This window comes from Pinus tabuliformis, chromosome 8 (assembly GCF_031772625.1).
Source record: "Pinus tabuliformis cultivar Carrire ecotype Pingquan chromosome 8, CPIR1, whole genome shotgun sequence".
Taxonomy (NCBI): Eukaryota; Viridiplantae; Streptophyta; class Pinopsida; order Pinales; family Pinaceae; genus Pinus; species Pinus tabuliformis.
In genome coordinates this window covers 378072437-378093752 of record NC_142294.1, presented here as the reverse complement: position 1 = coordinate 378093752, position 21316 = coordinate 378072437, and the positions used below count along the sequence as shown (strand labels likewise).

General features: G+C 36.0%; 1 protein-coding gene across 1 annotated transcript; it reads right to left on the bottom strand.

The window, feature by feature from the left end:
• Nucleotides 1-5209: 5209 nt before the first annotated feature.
• LOC149235683 (uncharacterized) lies at nt 5210-7296 on the bottom strand. The gene is made up of 3 exons (XM_089368628.1): nt 7202-7296; nt 7042-7115; nt 5210-6774 (listed from the first exon to the last, which is right to left on the bottom strand). Exons 1-3 carry the CDS (start codon nt 7294-7296, stop codon nt 5210-5212), a joined length of 1734 nt encoding a protein of 577 aa, XP_089224754.1.
• Between the last annotated feature and the right edge of the window lie 14020 nt (nt 7297-21316).

Below are 21316 nucleotides of genomic sequence, written 5' to 3'. Positions count from 1 at the left end.
TCTGTATGGCTGATAAGAGAAAAAAAATAGAAAGAGAACAATGATATGAAAATTGTGGGAATTTATGCTCTTGCTACCCCAAAAGGAATGTCCCTGTAAGGCCTGTGAAAGAATTCATAGGCCTGTCCATTATTTTGTTCCATTATACCCACAGTCCTTGGTCCATATCAAGGCCCTCTTTTGGGAGGCGATTGGTTTCCTCTAGAATAGGCATGAATAATATGTTCCTGCATACTTGTGTTTTGTTGAGACAATTGATTGTGAACATAGAGTCCCTGAAAACATGAATCTGAGTGCATCCCTTTTCAAGAGTGAAAAGCATCAAGTTTTTACAGGACAGAAGCTCTTCCTGATTGTTGGTCCCTTGGCCAAAGCCCATTTTAACTTAAAAATCGTGAGCATCAGAAAGAAAGAGGATGGAACCTCCTCCACTCTGCTGTCCATCTTTCAAGAGCATCTTGAAATTTAATAATCAATTTTTTGCAACTTGATAGGGCATAACTTTTTGTCAGTAGTTGCAATTTGTATTCCTCCAAATGCTTCTATAAAAATGTAAGTTTGATCTAGGAGCAACCATATTAAGGTATTATATCAATCAACTAAGGAAGTTAGCAGCTCACAGAGGCGGGGGGGAATCTGTTTTATCAATCAAACTTGGCCAAGGATCATCTTGCAATGCGGTCACGGTTGTTTGTTGTATTGCTTAGATGGTGCTATGCAACTTGGCTTTTAGTTTTACTTATATCTCCCAGTTTTGCATTATGAGGTTGTTAGTTTCCAGTGCCTTTTCCATCCCATCCCTTTTGTTTAATATTTTGGTTTCGCGTTTTTGTCCTTTCATGAAAAGCCTTTGTTTTTCTCAATGTAAATACTAAATAGATGCAATGTGTGTTAAATGCCTAGGATGTTGGTAGCCCAATCTTGCTGAATGGATGTTGTGAAAAACTCTAATATACATAAACAAAATTATATAAATAAGCAAAATTATAAAATGGATTTGTGTTGATTTATATGTGCAGTGGCAATGTCTATCCGCTTGTGATTGCTGCACATCCATCAGAACCTAATCAGTTTGCCATTGGGTTGACTGGCCGTTGTCTCAACACCAGCTTGTAGAAGTTCTTCCATGTTCACATTGTCAACATTGTTATGCCATCCATGTTTGAATAAAAAATCACTTGATTCAGATGTAATTGTTAATTATGATTTAGTTGTAACTTGTTTCTTAATACTAGATGCCCAGCTTGAAACTTAACAGATGCTTTGGTGAACATAATGCTCACTGCTTTCTCGAACTTGGGCGAAATCCAACACATCATCATATTCAAAGATTGGGCTAATTCTAGAGAGAGCACAGAGTCATCTACAAAGTGGAGTTTAAAACATCTTGTAGGCCCCTGATAATGATCATTCCTTCGATTTGCACTTGACTCTAGCTAACCTAGAGCATTAGCTGCGATGAAATGTTTTATTGGACAAAGAAAACCCTTTCTGATGAACCATTGCAGAATAACTTGATTGGTTAGCTTCTCAACGTTGTACCTCATTGCTTTTTTGACCTTAGGATACCAATCCATGTCATCATATCTGAAGTAATATACCATTTTAATCTGTGTATGACTTTATCAAAATCAATCTTGAGGAGTAGATCTTCTTGATGAATTTCTCCAGCCCACTAGATAGTTTTCAAGATTAATTTTTTTGTGGTTAATGCTTCTGCAGGAGTCTTGTAAGCCACGTAAAGTAGAATGATTAGCCTGGGATCATTAATTGAGTTCCTGTTGGCCGAGTTGTGGTTTATATTGATGATGCCTGCATTAGTTTGTTCTGCAAGTGGTTCTAGATGAAGAGCTTCCAAGCACACATTTAAAAGGTTTCCCAATGGTGTCTCAGAAACCCTTATAGAATTTTAAGGGGAGACCATCATTCCTTGGATGATGTGCACATTCCCAACACAAATTCCACTCAACACAGCCAATAGAACAGGGAAGTAAGTTACACATTTTCTAAGTAATTTTTCCTGCACTCCAATGGCTTGTGGCTACAACTCTCAACCTTACAAAAATATTGACTGTGACAGAAGAACTGAAAAACTGACTAAAGACCTCCATGCATACCAGGTATTGATGATATAGCGATGAATGAGTAGACACTAAATTGAGAGCTTCCATGAATGAGTAGACACTAAATTGAGAGCTTCTATAATTTGTCTCTTAATTTCTTGATTAGAAGAGGCATGGTTTTCTGTCAACCACTTGGCCATCTTTCATCCACGGTTCATAAATAATATAGTGTATATTACAGCCGATGTAATTGAACACCGAAAACCTAAAATATGATAACTGAGATTCAACTTCAAAAAGAAATTAATGACCGTCACCAACTTAGAGAAAACATCAGATAGGCAGAGAATTTAATAAATACAGAAATCCTATAGTCACTGCACGTTTTTCCAAATGAAATGTACAAAACACCCAGCTGGGGACTAATGCTATACTAGCTACAAAATTTTTGAATAAAGGACAGGTGCTTGAGCCCTTCCAAATAGGATCTACTATGTTCTTGTAAGCTTCAAGCCATTTTGACTCCAGAATAAGTTATTCGTTCCATTTTTGCTCCGATTCATAAAAAATTACCCTACTCTCTATTGGAGAGACTTGTGCCAATTGAAACACATTCATCCTCACTGTTTGGGCACTGAAGATGAACAGTGCTGAAGTAATCCTGAATTACAAATGAAATACTACTGTTGGTTCCATATGGTCTTGGCAGTTTCCATTAAGATTTCTCTGTGAAGTTTTTTTAAAGCAATTTCTGTCTTGTTTTCCTATATGTACCATTTTATTTCCTAAAGGAATAGTGATGGTACTGTTTTTTCTTTTTGAAAAAAAAAACAATAGATATACGAGGTTGTGGGCAGGTAGCATAAGAACTATTACAAAATACAAGGGAGCTTTCCCATCATCACCTCACGAATCAAGAAGAAGGTTGAGAACCCTCTAGAAGACCAAAGAGGTAAGTACAATTTCAGTCTAGCAGAAGAACCCATAACTCTTGGAAAGAATTCAGAATGGAACCAACCCAGGTTACAGCGTCTCTTCCGTCTCTCAACTGATTGTCCTCTATCACACTAGCATATCTTGCAAAAAAACAATTACCTTTAAATGGTCTTTTTTATATTCCTTAGCCTCTGTTACCTTAGCATTTCTTGCAAAAAAACAATTATATTAAGGGGTCCTTTTAATAGTCCTTATGAATATTGTAATATTACTTAATACTTTCATAGTATAGATGTACAGTATGCCAATAATTTTTAACTTCTCTTCCCACATGCTCTGTTATATGCACTACTCCATCAAAACACTGCATCTTATTACAAATTTTAGGAAAAATAAGGAGATAAACAAACCTAATACCAAGTGGAAGCAAATCTCAATGCACAAGACCAACTAAAATTTAAATTGAAGAAACCAACAGCTAACACTTCACCGGAATTAGCTCAGTCATCGCCCTGCAAAGGCCAATTTTCATCACTCTTTTGCTGCTACACTGGAGAGAAAGAACAAGTGTAAAAATTTGTTTTCAAAATTTGACTGAGGACAGCTGGAGGCAAACCTTCACTGATGGCTGAATCGTAATCTGTTTGTGCTTTTCAGATAGTGTTATCTCCTGTCAAAAGGCCATTTTGATTTACTTGTTGGATTGTCTCAGAAACCCTTGTATAATTTTAATTTCATTCATTTGAGAAATTTAACTTTGTTTTACTTGTTGGACCAAGTGTAGTGCCTGTCATGGATCATGTGCTTTTGCTTCCACTTTATGTCTACAATATGAAGAGATTAGAAAAGGGCATTCGAGGAATTTTTTGCCTGCCATCAATGAGAGGAAAGAACCTCATCTTTAACACCTTCCCAGTTGATTGTATTCAAACCAGCTCCTAAAAGCCAACTAATAGCAGGTGGGGAGTTATCAGCTATCCATAACCACAAATGGCTCCTTTCAAGGTGTGTTAGGAGAATATCAATGGAGCTGAAATCCAAAACACTAGCTGAAATAGTAGTAATTTGTCCTAATAGATAACATACAGCAAAAGCCTTGGGTCTTTGTATTATCTTAATCCTGTGAATAGCATTGCACTACATATCACCCATCAACTATAGGAATTTTCTGGTACTCAACTCTGTCTCTGAATTTCCGAGGAACAACACACCTGCCTCCAAACCTTTGTTGCAGAAAAACAAGCAAACTAAGGAGGAGTGCTCCGCAAGGAATCACAATATCCCAGGCAATCGAGTAGAAATCCAAGTCCGGATTGGCATAGAAGTAAGAACTGCTATACAGTGGTATATACCGAATAACCCGGTATGCATCATATGCATGTGGAATGGAACGTACCAATGTGATTCCAATATAAAAGTATGGTACCAATATTATATCTTTTATGTCAAAGAAAAAGTTTTCCAGAACTTGTGGTAGCAAAAAACCATCGAGGATGAGGCCTGCATAAGCTCTAAAATCTTGCCAGAGAGCATGCTTAGTATTCTTCTGAAAGAAATGTCTGCTGTTAGAATGTGATGCCCCAGACAAATGAACAATACAAGCTATTAGACCTCCAAACACATATAGAGGCAGACAAATATAGAGAACCTTTCTTTCCCAGAACCATGCAGTCTTCTCACCTGCCACAGCAAGCCTGGCAGTCCAAACTAATTGAAGAAGTCGAAGTTGCAAAAGAAATACTACCATTGTCATTATTCGAACTACAACTTCATTCACTTCTAGCCACCCTCCCCCCAATTGCAAGACATTCTTACCTTTCTGGTTCATGAAAAATGCTTCAAAGTTGAGCAACAAAGGAATCATATGCCCTAAGGTGAGCACAGTGAGCATCAACAGAGAGACAAATGGCAGTACATTTGGATGTCTCCTAACATGCACGAGTTGGATATAGATGACAGCAGCCGTTAGTGAAAGAGAGACAAGTCCCACTAATATGCTCTTTAGAATGTTGCTCCGGATTTAAGGAAGCATACTTGACCTTTATATGAATTTGACAATCCATATCACCTTCAATGTCCCTCCCCGATGAGCCAACATGGCGACATCCAATCATGCACAACAATCCTGTTAGAGGATTATATATGCCCTCTGCTGATATAGAAGAGAAATGTACAAACGATTCAGTGGCTTGAGAGGTTTCGTCCCACTTCTATCGAAAGGGCATCCTAAATTTTAAATTGTAGCTGACATTCAACGGGCCACCCCCATGATTAAATCCATGTGTCGCAACAACTCTGTCTAAGGGGCGAAGCTGCAAATCTCTCTCGTATCTATTTCCAACAGTAAATGGATACGCATAACCCTGCATTCTCCACTTCCCAGAATTCTCAACGGAAACATCAAAACCCAGATCCCCAAAGGAGGACCCATCTGGGTACCTTCTTACCTGATTCTTTACCAAAGACATCTCCCCTTCCGCGAATGTCTTATTACAAACCTTCCTCACCTGGTCAAGTTTCGTATACTTGTACTGCAAATTGGGCAAATTCATGATAGTTCCCATTACTCGATCGATTCCAGCAGGACCTTTGAATGTAAAATTCTTAAAATACATAGAATCAATATTACCCTTCTGGCTCTGAACATGACCCACAACCATATACCTATCCACAACGGTTAAAGTCGTCAGAAACTGCATTGAAATGCTGATACCACAATCCTCCTCAGAAAGCTTCTTCAATACTCTTCCGCCATTTTCAATAAGGCAGGCTACCATACACAATTGACCCTTTTCAGCATCAAATACACCCTCCCCAGTCAACATGATCTCTGGCAAGGTAAACCTCAAGCCTGAATTCCACAGATTGGAGAATCGAAAAAACCCATGCACTTGCCCTTGTGGAGTACATTTCAAATTCTCAATCAACATACTGTTCGGAAGCGATCCTCGATCACTCACATTGAATGGACTACAATCCCTTCCACTGCACTCACGGTTCCACACCAAATCTAGAGGCCTTCTCAACGAGCGCAAATTACAGAGAGTGCCACTTTTCAAGATATCTTTATTGGCATCCAAAACATCAGGCTTCCTGACTGAACAAACCCTTTTGGCATCCTCAACCCTAGTGTACTCATAAAACCCATCATACATTGCATAAATTGATATGGGCTCGAAGGAATTCTCTTTATCTAACCTCTCTACAGTCCCATTGATCAAACCACTCACAAGGGTGCTCGTTTTGGAATAAGAAAACTTAACAGAAGCCAAGAAAGTCATAGAAGAACCGTTCAGAAAATACCTCTCACCCAATCCAAGCATACATATCCTTTGCGATGAATTTGAGTAGAAACCCTCTGCAAAGATCACCAACACTCGACCTCTCGACATCCACCGCGGCGGGCGAGCGAACTTGAAATGGGACGGTGGCCTCTGAAAGTGACGATTGATAGCAGCTGCTCCATACCTCTTGCTTTGAACCATTAAACGCCCCTTGAATTGGAAGACGTCTTCCCGCTCGGTTTGCCACAGATCAGAGACGGAAAACGAGACGGAATTCGACCGTGTGAGGTCACTCTGGTTAAAGATCGGATCTCCTCCCTCGTATGAAGCGTGGTAAAAGGTCAATCCGTGGGCTTCTTCGTTGAATAAGCCCCCCTCTTTGTTCTTCGTTGAATAAGCCCCCTCTTTGTTGACGGCTTTTGGCGCAGGAACGAATTCCTGGCAGTGTTTCGAGTACAATTCATGGTCCAGTGACGCGTTTAGTGGGTTCGCTCCGATGGCAGCCAGTAGAATCAAGATCACCCGCAGATCATTTATTGACAAAACAGGAATAGCTCAATTCAGCCCTGAACTCCCTGAACTCCTCTTTGAGAACCCAGTATACATCCCTCTCCTCAACTCTAGGCTTCAGCATTGAGCATCCAACTCTAGGCTTCAGCATTGAGCATCCACAGCCACATTAGAGCCAGCAGGTCTGGCTACAGCCCAGGCTGTTTGAGCATCTCAGAATTGCGTCCGCCATGATGAACACCACGAACCTGGACTGCTCAGCCAGAGCCGACTCATCCGACTCATCGAACCGTTCCACTTACCTTCCATTGAACCGTTCCACCTACCTTCCATTGATCGAACGATTAACAGGCATCTAATCGTCTAACACAACGGATCAACGGCTCAAAACATTACACGGTGGCATACAGGGAAGTTAATCCCAAAGGGAAACGCCTTACGGCGTAAAAATGCCAGTGAAAGTAACGCACACCAAATAAAAATGTGGCTGTAATAGAATCCATTATGAAAGTCATACGCAAAGATAAACAATAAAACAAATCATCCGACCAAAGCGATCAAAGATTCTCTCTGAACATACATAATAAAACAAATCATGTAAAATCATAACTTTTAAGATCACTCTATTTTGAGAATTGAGTACCAAATGATTATTTTGACACAAATTTAATTTATTTATTTTAAATAGTGACCTAAAATAAAAAAATACTAATAAATTAATGATTACATTTTTATGAATTATAAGTTTTTAAGTAAAATTCTGTGTGTGTTTATTTACAAAATATTTTGTTCCTAAAGAGTTTGTCATTTTTGGGATATTAAGAGGGTTTTTTCATTTCCAAAACATTTGCAATCTTTTCTTATTTCTAAAACATTTTCCACGCTACCAACTTTCTTAATTTTTTAAGGCAACAAAACTATACCGATTTAGGAAAGCTTCTCTCCCTTCATTTTTATCATAGAAATAAAATATTAAAAAATCTCAGTTAATATCTTATTTTCTTAAGATCTTATAGACCACATTGATCTTATTGAATGTTAATAATAATCATCATAATCCTCATCAACATGTTATTAGTTTAAAAATTTACTATGACAGTGACACATAATTAAAACTTTCAAAGCAATTTTCCCCGTGATGCAAGATTATGTTCTAAAATAATTTAAAGTGAATTGATATACAAGTTAAACATATATTTATTTTAAGAAACATATAATCATATTTTTAATCATAAAAATTTATCCTTAATTAATTATGGAGATTTTTAATTTATAAACTGATTTTTGTTAAAATATCATGAATTAACTTATCAAAACCACATAAACAACTACTATACCCATTTGTTAACATGATAATCTTTTAAATTAATCAATTTTTAAAATAATAAAAAAAAAATGTATTTTATAATTATTACTAAAAATAATAAAAAATATTACATAAAATTAAATCCCTACCCTAAACTAAATAATAATTAAATTAAAATTATAAAACTTTATATCACAATATAAATCCGTTATTTTTATAAAACTTTATATCACAATATAAATCCGTTATTTTAAAAGATTTCGTAGTAGTGGAGATTGCGAACTGCACCTTTTCATATCAGCGCATCTGCGGATGAAGGTTTGTGTACTTTACTACAAGGCAGCTCCTGCGTTTTTGGGAGGCCTGCATTGTCGAGGTTCCGCTGATCTCTCCTTGACTTTCTCTGTTGTTTCTGCATAGTTAAGGTTCTGCGGATCTGCTTGGCTTTCTCAGTTGTCTTACTGTCTGCTACAGGAATGGTCAGGATCAGCGATGACTTCATAAAAGTACAAAACTAGCCACAACAATCCTCATCACATAACTAACTCGCCAACCCCATCAACAATAAGGAATTTGTATTGAGCAGACATGCTTCTCTGAAGGCAAAAGTTAAAACCTATTTAACCTTCTAGACATATACACGATGCTTTCCTTGATGGCCTCTTGTCATGGTTTTGTTTTTTCCTAAACCCTAGGTTGCTTTTTCAATTCTCGTGGGTTGCATAGGAACTCGACCGTAAAGACAAATCCAGTACATTTAATAATACAATCTACTTCCAACTTATCTGCACCCTTAGGGTATAAAAGGTATAATTATTATTACTAAAACATAAGTATGGTTAAATTGTAGATTGAATAGGATATTTTGTTCTAATGATTAAGATTATGCGCATTCCCAAAAAAAAAAACTTTATAAAACAATATTGTTGCAAGACATGTTTCTCTACAAAACAAAACATCGTGAGATTGGAAATAAAAGTCTCAAACTTAAAAAAAGTAAGGGTGTTTCCAATTCCAAGTAAGTAGTTTTCATAAAATTTGTTTAAAGCAGTGAAATAATCAACACTTTGTTTAATTTTATATTAACTAATTGTTTTTAATAGTATTAACTAATTGTTGTTAATAGTATTTATTTCTTATTTTTAAGGCAATACAAGTTCAAATAAAAAAGAAGTAATACATAGACCATAGTAAAGTTACCACTTATACAAGAAATTTGAATAAAGTTTAAAATAAACATTGTAATCATATTATTATATAGAGATAGATTTTTTATTTCATAAATAAAAAAATATCATATGTTAATTTAATTATAACTTTTAATTATTTTTTTTTCAAAAGTGGGAAAATTTATCATAATTAAGTTGTCAAACAAGTCGTGAGGACAACCATCCTTAGCTGTTAAGTCATCACCTTTATTCAAGGAAAATCTGGAATAACCCGTTGCCAAATGCCTCTAAGTCTTAGGCTTGCCAACACTTACGAGCTCTTAGCAAAAACAAATTAAATTTAAGGAAATTAAATTATTATTATTTATACCATAACCATTTTTAAAATAAATATTTATATTACAAAAATTTAGAAAATCTTAGTTTGATCGTAGGCCTCCCACCATCTTCGAGAAGGCATATTTTAGAATGCCATTGAAACAACAGCAAACGCATAAGCGGTACTCCCTGCCAACATGGCCAGGTTATAGCATCGTATACCGAAGCAACATAAGCAAAGATACTTCAATGCCATCCAAATTATATAGAGCCAGCAAAAACGAAGTTCCCTTCCCAATGCAGGGATGTAGCTCTTGCGGGTGATCCCCATTGTTTTGACATGTGCCATGCTGGATTGATCGAGGGGCTGATGTATGATCTTCGTTTCAACATTGTAGGGTATGGACGTGTTTCTTGTCTGTACCGTCAATTTACCTTCCTATGCTTGAGGCCGGCTTGCTGAAACTCAGTATGAGTTTGAAACAACGGTAAAAAAGTAAATTCCAGAATAAACAAGATGAATTGCAAGGAAGTTTATTATATATTACTCACAGTCAAGCTTGGAAATCAAGTTAGGAAGGTATAAAACAAAGTGAAAGTGGATAAAACAGAGCCAAATGAATAAATTAATAAAACGTGGCAGAGGAGGTACTTGTCTTTCAAGCTTCCTATAATATCTGGGTTACACGTGTAATGCATGGAAAATATGAGTGTATGTACAAATATTGAATCGTTATTTTTTATGAGTGTTTTTTAAATGAATTAAACGTATAATATGAAATAACACGCAAATCAAATAATAGAACACTTGGCACCATGCATGCATTCTTGTTAGATATGAGCTGATAGCGAGGATGTTTTCTAGCTCCTCACTTTGATTAGGTGATATGAGATGATAGCAAGAATGACCAAGGTTTAGGTCTCTACAATTGGAATTTTTCTTTTTATGCTGTAGAAGAATTTGATGAAACATTTTTTGAGATGGTCTGAGGGCTATTAGTTTGAGGGATTTTATCTGAGCTTATATTCGATTGATTTTCCTTCTATTTTGACCTTGTAGTAAGCCTACTTCACGTGGTCTTTTGCCATTTTTTAGTGCTCGAGGAAGGTTGTTGGGTTCCTCTTTTGTGTTAGTATAAGATTTATCTAAATGCAAGAATGTAAAACCACTTTCCATACCAATGTCACCTTCCGAAGTGTTGTTCTGCAACATACATGGAGGAGAAATAGGGATCCATATAATCATTTATGCATTTTGGAATTAGAAGGTTCTGAAAAGATTAAAGCGTCATTTTTTTTTTAGAACTTCAATTAGACGTTCTACAAATATTTAAAATATTTTTAAATAGGAAAACGATAAATTTCTGCAACAACGATCTGTATCAATTCATGTATAATCAGATGTAGTGTCCATAGAGCGTTTAACAAATCCCTCGAGAGATATTATAAGAGATTGGTGTTTAAAACAGTCATAGGATGTCTAGATTCAAAGTTAAATGCAGATCTACTACAGTGGATAATGGAAGGCTATTTAAGGCAACCAATTGCTTGAAACATGTGATGTGATTGTGAGTGTTGTGCGCCCCTTTTTTAATATGGACACTCGAGCTGGGTATCGACCCTTACTTGCAGTAAGTCAATTGGTCTGAGAAGTACATGATCTCGACTTTTACATCTATATTTTTTTGTTTTATTATTACAAATCCCTTTTTCTAGTATGAATTACTATGAATGCATATTTTGGCCCTGCTAAGCTCTTATTAAAGCATTCTATATTGAATATAAGATAATACTCACAACATACAGCTAATATAAGCACAATTAGAAAGATTCGCCAAATATGGACTTCCTTAATGAAAACATAGCACTTCTGCCATTTTAAGTCATCGACACGATGAAAAATAAATAATAAATAACCTTCTTATTGTGCATCAGCTCCAGCCTCCAGCTTTCCTTCTCAGAAGCGTCCGCGCCTAGCCACTTGAACTCTGATAGACAAAAAAGAAACAAATATTGCATCGACTTTCGCAGTGTTCCCTAATTACTTAGGATGCCTTTTTTAGCTTTAATTTTTATGATAAATGAGCACACCCTTAATTTTTACGATAAATGTCCACACGATTCCTTCCATTTCCACGATGAATGTTATAATGGAGAATCTTTCACATCGGATTTGCGCAGAATGTCCCAGATGCAGTTAGGGGAAAAACAAACAAAATAAACACTTTAATTGCATTCTTCGAATAAGTTTGTAATTATTACACTATTTGCTAATTATTAGACTGTTTCGAGTCTTTTCTACTAAATAAAACCTGAGACTATCATGATTTATGGAGGCAGACGCTATACACTGCATATTTTGCTAATTTTCTTGCATTTAAAGTTTTTCTTTTCAAAACTCCCTAAATATTGTATAACTCAATTTATGCTAGCAAAGGCTAAACGTTTTACATTTATACTTTGCATATTTTGCTAATTGGTTGTAAGAAGATAGTGTACATAATCGTGTTATTCAATTGGCTTTGGGTTACTCAAAACCTGGTGCTATATGTGGCTCCTGAGAATGCTTATAAATGAAAGAGAATGGAAGAGAGAGAAACACAATGTAAGGTTAATTACCCAAACATCAATGGATGCCAAGCTCCAGGTAGTCATAATTTGCCTCTTCAAAATCAATTGAAATATTTTCTCTATTTGGAAAGAGCATAAATGTTTAATCTGAGACAAATGAATGCATCCCTGGTTGTAGAAGGAGACACCGCTTCAACCATTTTTGGTGTATGATTTCCGTAGAAGAGGGCAACTTTGCAGTGGTGGGAATGTTGGATGTTGGATGTTGTAGGTTGTGCCCATGCTGTGCTGAGAATCAACGAGCATCAACGGGCAACAATGTTGGATGCTAGATATTGTAGGTGGTGCCCATGCTTGCTGAACATCAACCGATAACAAGCTTATGAATTTCATGAACGTGCAACAAGCTTATGAATTGTTATGGATGCCTAGACACATTTTATGTTGTAGCACAGTATCAACTGGAATCAATGGGAAACAAGCTTATGAATGGTTATGGATGCCTGGACACATTTTAGGCGGCAGCGCAACATCAACCGGCAACAAGCTTATGAATTGTTATGGATGTCTGGACACATTGGCTTGTAAGTGGTGGATGGTAAAGTTTAAGAATTGTTATGGATGCCTGGACACATTGGCTTGTAAGCGATGGATGGTAAAGTTGTGGACGAGAGGAAAATGGTGGATGTTAAAGTTGTGGACTAGAGGAAAATGGAGAACAGAGAACATGCTGGTAGAGGAGCAGTGGAGAGAAGATGATTTGCAATGGCATAGGGTAATAATCATGTTGTATTAGGCTTGGAGCTTGCCACGAAGTTGTGCACTACCAACTATGCCAACGAACTACCCAGGTAGAGACCTAAACAAAACTTTGGATAAATAGGCAAAGATTTGAAAAATAACTTCGCATAACTACTGCTTTGGATAAAACAAACTTAAACTTTGGATAAACAAGAAAAGACTTCAAAAAAAACTTTGCATAACTACTACTTTGGATAAAACAAATTTTGCATTAGCAGATGGTAATAAGCATGTTGTATTAGGCTTGGAGCTTGCCACGAAGCTGTGTGCTGCCAACTATGCCAACGAACTACGCGGGTAGAGACCTACAAAAACTTTGGATAAACAGACAAAGACTTGAAAAAAAACTTTGCATAACTACTACTTTGGATAAAACAAACTTTGCATGATAACTATTTTGGATAAAACTATAGAGACCAAAACAAGCAGGAAATAAAACTAAAACAAACTTTGCATGACAACTATTTTGGATAAAACAATAGAGACCAAAACAAGCAGGAAATAAAACTAAAACAAACTTTGCATGACAACTATTTTAGATAAAACAACCGAGACCAAATCAGGTAAGAAATACAACTTTGCATAAAAAGTTTAAGCCAAAAATAAAAAGTTAAGCGAGCAATAAAACTTAGGATAAAAAAATTTAAGTCGATAATAAGGGCTCAAATATTTGTAAGAACTTCGGCATAAATCACATGTAGAAAGATCTTTGCCGACGCGTTTCGAACCAACCAGTGTGGTTCATTGTCAGGACAAGTTGAAGAAACAGATCCAGCTTCGCATGTTTAATAGTTTGAGCAGAGCCTCCAACAGCTATCTTGACCAACGACTAATTTTGACTTATCATTTGCCATCTATTATTTAATAAAATATAATTATTTTATCAAATTAACATATCAGGGAATATATAATTTTAATAAATCAACGCGAAAATTAATAGATGGTCAACTGTTTATTGATCGCAATAGTCCCTGCTTTTCAGTAGGCAGGGACTAATAACACACATGAAATGAAAACGTGGCTGTAATGGAATCAAGTATTAAAGTCGTACGCAAAGATAGACAATAAAGCAAATCATGTAAAGCCATAACTTTTAACATCACTTTATTTTAACAATAGGGTTAATCGTTGCAATTTTAAGAATTGATGGCATGCACTTTATCAAATACCATGGAATCATAAGTTTATTAATGATTATGGATTTTCGTATAATGACCAAGTTTAATACAAAATGAGCATTTTGATATAAATTTAATTTAATTATTTTAAATTGCGAAAAAAATATAATTGTCACACTTTTAGAGATCATAATGTGATCCATTTAAAATTTTACTAACGCCAATAACATATAATTAAAAGCTTTTAAGCGATCTGTTCTGTGATGCAACGTTATGTTTATTTTTTATATAGGTACCATTGCAACCTCATAAAATGATCCCATGTGCCTCATCTTTAGGTCGTCCACCTCTGCATGCTCCTTTAATGACTTGACTTCAAGATGGTACTCTTTGTGCTTTTTTGGGGGTAAACTCCATTTTTTTTCCCAAAAACAAATGCGCTACGTTCTGTTTTGATTTTCCCATTTCGGGATTTATGGATCTTTGGGGAAAGTTTCTATATTATCGAATTTCATTGGGGAGGGGACTCACAATTTTTTCTATCGTCAATAAGAAGTTTTACGAAGATTGAAGGGACATTCTAAATAGATTTGAAAGATGTTTCAAGTAGATTTAAGGGTTTTGAGAATAGTTTTGAACATTAATGATTAGATAATATGGATTTTTTTTCTTTCCATTATATTTTTATATTACTAAATTTAAATCATGGTAGAAGTTGTAATTCAAAACATGGATTTTATCCCAGTGAATCTATATTACTAAATTTAAATCATCGTAGAAGTTGTAACTCAAAACATGGATTTTATCATTGTGAATCTAAATCAGTGGTACAAGTTGTAACTCAAAGCATGGGTTTTGAATAATGAGTAACTTTAATTTGGTGCTTCTACTATCCAAACATCAAAACATCAGTGATTGTGAAAATAATTAGACATTAATGACTTGAATATGGTCATACAATAAATGTTTATTTAAATTCTTATTCAATCACCTTCTTAATCTAAAAATATGAATCCAATCCCTTTACAAAACCACAAAACATATTGAGAAGGGAATGTCTTTTACATTATTATTATTGACAAAATAATGAGGAAAAAAAAGTTGTTATAATGACATTTCTCTACCTTATGGATGCAAAGAGTTACACTTAAGTTTTCTAAAGCTAAACTACATTTTGCTCATGTGTAGCTACCAATAATAGAATGTCATTTGACCATTTTTTAACTTGTTCAATCTTTTTTTTTAAAACTCACACAAACGTTATCATATAATTTTTTTGTCACCCTATTAAGTCTTGACAATGGTTTCTGTTGGCCAATGAACAATTTGAACGTATTATTTAGCTTTTTCCTGAGGTAGAGAGGTACATACAATCTGGAAAACTTAGGACTAAAAATCCTATTGAGAGGAATTTTTATCATAACCAAGTAATGCTAGCACTACTCTAGCATTACTTGGTTAACATTAGTTGCTCGCCTCCACTCTGGTATCTTGTACATCATCAAGTCTTGCCACGATCTTCTAAGCCCTTTGGTACACGCGACTGTCGAATTGCTTAAACTGGCCAATTGGCCTCTCATCAAGCGAGACTGATCCAAAATGGATTTTGGATAGACTTCTAAGTCTAAGTGTTTCTCGCTGAGGAAAATGAACGTCCAAGGAAGTTCCTGGAAATAGCCCCATTGCAGAGATCTTTTCCTTCTAAATCTACTGCAACTTGAATGGGCTAGAATGGACTTAGGATGCAGAAGTTATCACAAAAAGAAGTTGCCCTTTGTTTTTTCGAAAAAGAGGCAAAATCCCCTAAAATGGGAAAAAAACCCTTATAAAGGGAAATCACATTGGAGAAGGTCCAAAAGGCAGACTTAAGCAGAAAGGGGAGAAACGCCCAATTTCCGATCCCTGACATATCGGGTCGGAGGCAGGCTTGTGCATATAACCTAAGGCAAGGACCCCAGGCCGATGCGATATTGCGATCGCCAATATCGGCGGATCGGCGTTGGCAATGCCATAAGGCAAAGGATGGACCTCGGGCCAACGCGACTTGCAATTGCGATATATCGCATCGCAACATCGCCTTGTAGAGATGTAAAAGGGGTGATAACACTGGACCCGATGGACTTTATAGGCATGGTTCGATAAGTTTTGAGTTTCGGTAAAAGGGGCTTTTCTGTGTATTGGCGCATTTCAACATGAAAACTGAAATACAAAGGGAAGATGCCCGAAGTGACCCAAGGCGGACCTGATGCGATATTAGGGTGATTTCGATATAATTTGAAGTCTGATAAAAAGGATTTTGTCGGGGTTTTGAATGTTTTCCCGTGTATTTGGGATCTCACCCAATACGTTAATGTGATGCAATATAATGCCTAATGGTGGACCCGATAGGGATTTTAAGTGCGATTGAATGGGATTTCAAGTCCGAAAATCACGCCTGATAGTGTATTTTGCAGACATTCTCTGTGTAATGGGATTTTCTCAATTTTTGGGTTTTTGCCTATGAGAAGGCCCCGAAACCTTTGTAACCACTCCTGATCATCATGCCACTCTACAAGCAGGTGTTTTTACCGGCAATGATACATTTTGAAGCCACGGAGCCGCAGAGCCAGATGGCCAGTCTAACTGACAGGGACCAGAGAAGCCGTAGAGCAGTAGAGGGATAATGAATCACAAAGAAATGGCTGGGGAAGCCAGAAAGCCAGAAAAATGCTTCAAAGAAGCCAGAAGGCCCAACTGACAGGGATTGGCGTGTTCAGGAGGTTGCTGAGCGTAGAGTTGTTAGCTAAGAGAGCGAACAGCCTGAGAGCACGATTGACAGGCAGAAAGCTGCAAAAAGGGTCGCTGGAAGGCTATCGAGGACCGCTTGGAGGTCAAGCGAGTCACAGAGGCATGCAGAGGGCGAGAGAGAGCTCAGAGAAGCTAGATCTGAGAGCTAAGAGCTAGAGTGAGAACCATGAGCCAGAGTGAGAGCCAGATCCATGAGCCAGAGCCAAGAGCAAAAGCCAGAGCCAAAGCCAGAGCCAGAGTGAGAGCTGAGAGCTAGAAAGCCAAGAGCTTCAGAGCTAGGGATGAGATGGTGTTTTGAGCCCATTGTTTTGTGTAAAATAGTGGAGTTGAACCAGGAGCTTGTAAAAGGACTTTGCCATAATCCCAGAGAGCCTAGTTGAGTTGACTAGAGCTCACGGAGATGTAGCCCAAGAGTTTTGGGTGAACTCCTAATTAAAGTTTTGTTCTATGTGTTTGTTTTATTGCTGCATTGTTTACTATTATATGTATGTTATATCAGCATAAACAACAGAATTTTTACAGCACATAAATAGTTTTAAAACAACCATAAGCATACACCTTATTTTCAAGCACAGATTTTATTCTGCATTGGTTAATCATAAAGACTTGGGAATATTTAAGCTTTGGAAGTGGGAGAGGTGCTTGTAAGTTAGACAAGAAGCCTGAGTGCCCCATTTTCAGATCAGGTGGTATCAGAGCTTAAGATTGGTTAACCTCACCTTCAAAAAGGTGATATTAAAGCTGGGTATACTAGAGCAAGTGGTATCAGCTCAGAATGCTTGATTGACAGAGCAAAGGTTGATTGTCTGAAGGGTGTTTGACAATTGAATCCTTGATTGATTGATTGTCTGATTGATTGTATGCTTGTCGCAAACTGACTATTTTCTGAGTTTGCAGAGGTGAAGGGAAAGCTATTGATAGCTCAGTCCAGGAAGGACAAGAAGGAAGAAGGGTTGAAGGCATTCTTCTATCCCAAAGGACTTCAAAGCAATCTTTGAAGCACAAGAGGTTTGTTGCAAAAGGTTGCTTGAACAAAGCTCTTATTTAATCTTGAACAACGTAAACTTTGAAACGGGAGCTGATGCCGTTACCCGTTTTGTAGAGATAGCAAAAAAGTGACCCGATTTTGAAAATGGGTGATGCAGAATACACATGTTTTTTTAGAGCATAGTTTTTGGCACTATAAATTTTTTTATGTACATTGCGTTTTAAAATGGTAGTGATTTTGATGTTGATTTAAAAAAAGTGGTAATTCTACACCATGCCCTTTTTTTTTCTTTTAATTTTATAATGTATGAAATGTAAATAATTATTTTGTAAATTTAAAAACTTTGGAGGTGGTCTTCTTCTTCATATTTTCTTGTTTTTATTTTTATTTTTATTTTTTTTGTAGTGAGGTTTTTATTGTTTTGCATATTTAAAGACGAAGGTCGATATTTTGCATTTTTGATGTTTACATATTTATACATCGTTAATTAAATTTTCAATCCACATGAAATAATTGTCTCTAAAAAACATATATAAAAAAGACAAAAATAAAAAATAAAAAATGTTAAAAAAAATTATCTCATCAACCATAAAAGAATTTGGAATATATATATATATATATATATATATATATATATATATAGATATATATAAAAAAGTAAGAAAAAAATAGAGAAATTAACAAAAAAAAAAAAAAAAAACATTAGCAAAAACTATGAAAAAAATTTAAAAACAAACTAGTTTAAAAAAAAAATAACGAAAAAAAAAAAAAAAAACTAGTAAAATTAATATTAAAAAAAACAAAAATTAACTCAAATTATAAAAAAAAAAAACCAAAAAAATAGGAAAATTATTTTTAAAAAACCAAAAAATATTAAAATATAAAGAAAACCAAAAAAAAATTAAATTTTAAATTTTTTTTTAAACAATTTTTTTTTATTAAAAAAAATTATTATTATTAACTTTTTTTTTTTCTAAAAAAAAAAAACCATTAAAAAATTTATAAATTTTTTTAAACAAATTAAAATTTTTAATTTAAAATTAAAAAAATTTAAAAGATTATTTAAAAAAAAAAAAAAAAAAAAATTATGGATTTTTTTAAAACATATATATATATATTAAATTAAACTTTTAAAACAACTTTTTTCCTTATTAAAAAAAAAAAAATCATTAAAAAAATTTAAAATTAAGTTTTTCCCGCCCCCTGGCCACCCGTGGTGGCGCGGTCGTGGGCGGAGGGTCTTGCGCGCGGGCGGTCGGGGGTGGGTATCCGATTACGGGAACAGGATGTCTGCCCCCCGACCGCCCGTGGTGGCGCGGCCGCCCAAATCGGACGCTCGCCCCCCGGCCGCCCGTGGTGGCGCGGCTGCCCAAATCGGACACCCACCCCCCGGACGCTTGTGGTGGCGCGGTCGTGGGTGAAGGGCCTGCACGCAGGACCCTCTACCCACAGCCGCACCACCACAGGCGACCAGGGGGTGGGCATCCGATTCCCGGAATCTGACGCCCGCCCCCCCGGACGCCCGCGCGAAGGTCTCTCCGCCCATGGCCGTGCCACCACGAGCTGCCGAGGGTGGGAAAAATTTTTTTTTTTTTTTAAATAATAATTATAAATTTTAAAATTCTATACGGATAAATTTTGTTTAATGATTTTTTTTTAAATTAAGAAAAAAATGTTTTAAAAAAAATTAATATAATAATTATTAAAAAAAAATGTTTTTAAAAAAATCCATAATTTTTTTTTTTAATTTTTAATTTTTTTTTTTAAATAATTTTTTAAATTTTTTAAATTTTAAATTAAAAATTTTAATTCGTTTAAAAAAAATTAAAAAACTTTTTAATGATTTTTTTTTAAATAAGAAAAAAAAAATTGTTAAAAAAAAAAAAAAAAAAAAAAGTTAATAATAACAATTTTTTTTTAATTAAAAACAAAAAAAATTGTTTAAAAAAAAAAAAATTAAATTTTAAAATTTTTTTGGGTTTTTTTTTTATATTTTAATTTTTTTTGGTTTTTTTTTAAAATACTTTTCATATTTTTTTGGTTTTTCTTTTTTATAATTTGAGTTAATTTTTGTGTTTTTTATTATTATTTTTTTTTCACAAGAACGGTTATCGATTGTATTAGTTGAATGGCCTAAATACCAAACTTCTGATTACAATGGGGGTGAGACCGATCCAAAAAGAATCGACCTTCTGAGGTACTATGGGGCTTGTATTCCCCTTCCAGCTCTTTTTGGGTTCAGCAATGTAATTGATTTCTGCGATTTGCCCAAGCTTGAATATACAAACACACTGATTTAAAATCAAACAATAAAACATATCAGCTGAGTTGAGTTATAGAATTGGATCCCATGTTTCGTCCCCGTCTCTTATCATTGCCCCGACAAAGAGAAGAGTAGCTTTATTAGCTTCAAGATCTGCATCTTTGTTATTATCTCTCAGAACATGAAAGTAATTCAGTTTTTGGAACAGCTTCGCCACGCTTCTGGTTCTATGTATCAGCCTTGCTAATCTTAAGTCCCGAGGAGTAGAACTGGTCACCATGAGTTTTATAATCACTTGGGAGTCCCCAAAAATATTTGCCTCCTTGATTTCCAGTTTCAAGAGCGACTTGAGACATTGGTAGAGGGCCAATGCTTCAGCTTGAATGCTGGAGTTAATCCCTAGACCCCAGGCAAAGTTGTGGATCGATATGCCTTCAGTGTTTTTAACAGTTCCTCCTGCCCCAGCCTTGCCAGGATTTCCTTTTGCTGCCCCGTCAAAGAAGAGAGAGTGCACCTTTTGATTGGAGATCCAGTCTTGAAAATCCTCCTTATTTTTTCCCCTTATTTGCCATTCCTCGGGAGAGAACATGCTTCTGACGGCTTGGTGAAATTGCAGGTTCAAGGAGGTCCCCCAATCAGTGTCTAGCTGACTGAGATTCGAGTCGTCTTTTTGATCTCCCAGGCATTCTTTTAACTAGAGCTTTACCTTGGCCGCAACCACCTTGGCATCATGCTGGATGCTTCTGAAAATTCTATTATTTCGCTCTAGCCAAATCTGCCAGCAAAAATTTTTGAGGAGAGAAGACCAAGCCGCTTTAATCACTTTGTTTTTGGGAGGGGAGGACCGGGATAACTGTTCTGCCAATTAGCGAACAGATCAGTTATGGAGGCAGGGAGCTCGAATTTGGGGTTCCAATGGTCCATCAGCTCTCTCCAAACCTGCACAGCAAAAATGCATTTTAAGACGAGGTGTGTGGCACATTCCACATACTCTTTGCACAGGGAACACCTGGACGGGCCATAGAATCCACGCCTCTGTAGATTGTCATCGGTTATAATTTTTCTGTGGCATAGGAGCCAACAGAAAATGTCGATTTTGGGTAGCGAGGGGATGCTCCAAACAGCCTTCCACAGAGCTGGATCAGGAGGAATGTTTGGAATTAAGGCAAGATTCATGTATCCTTGGGCAACTGTGAAACCTA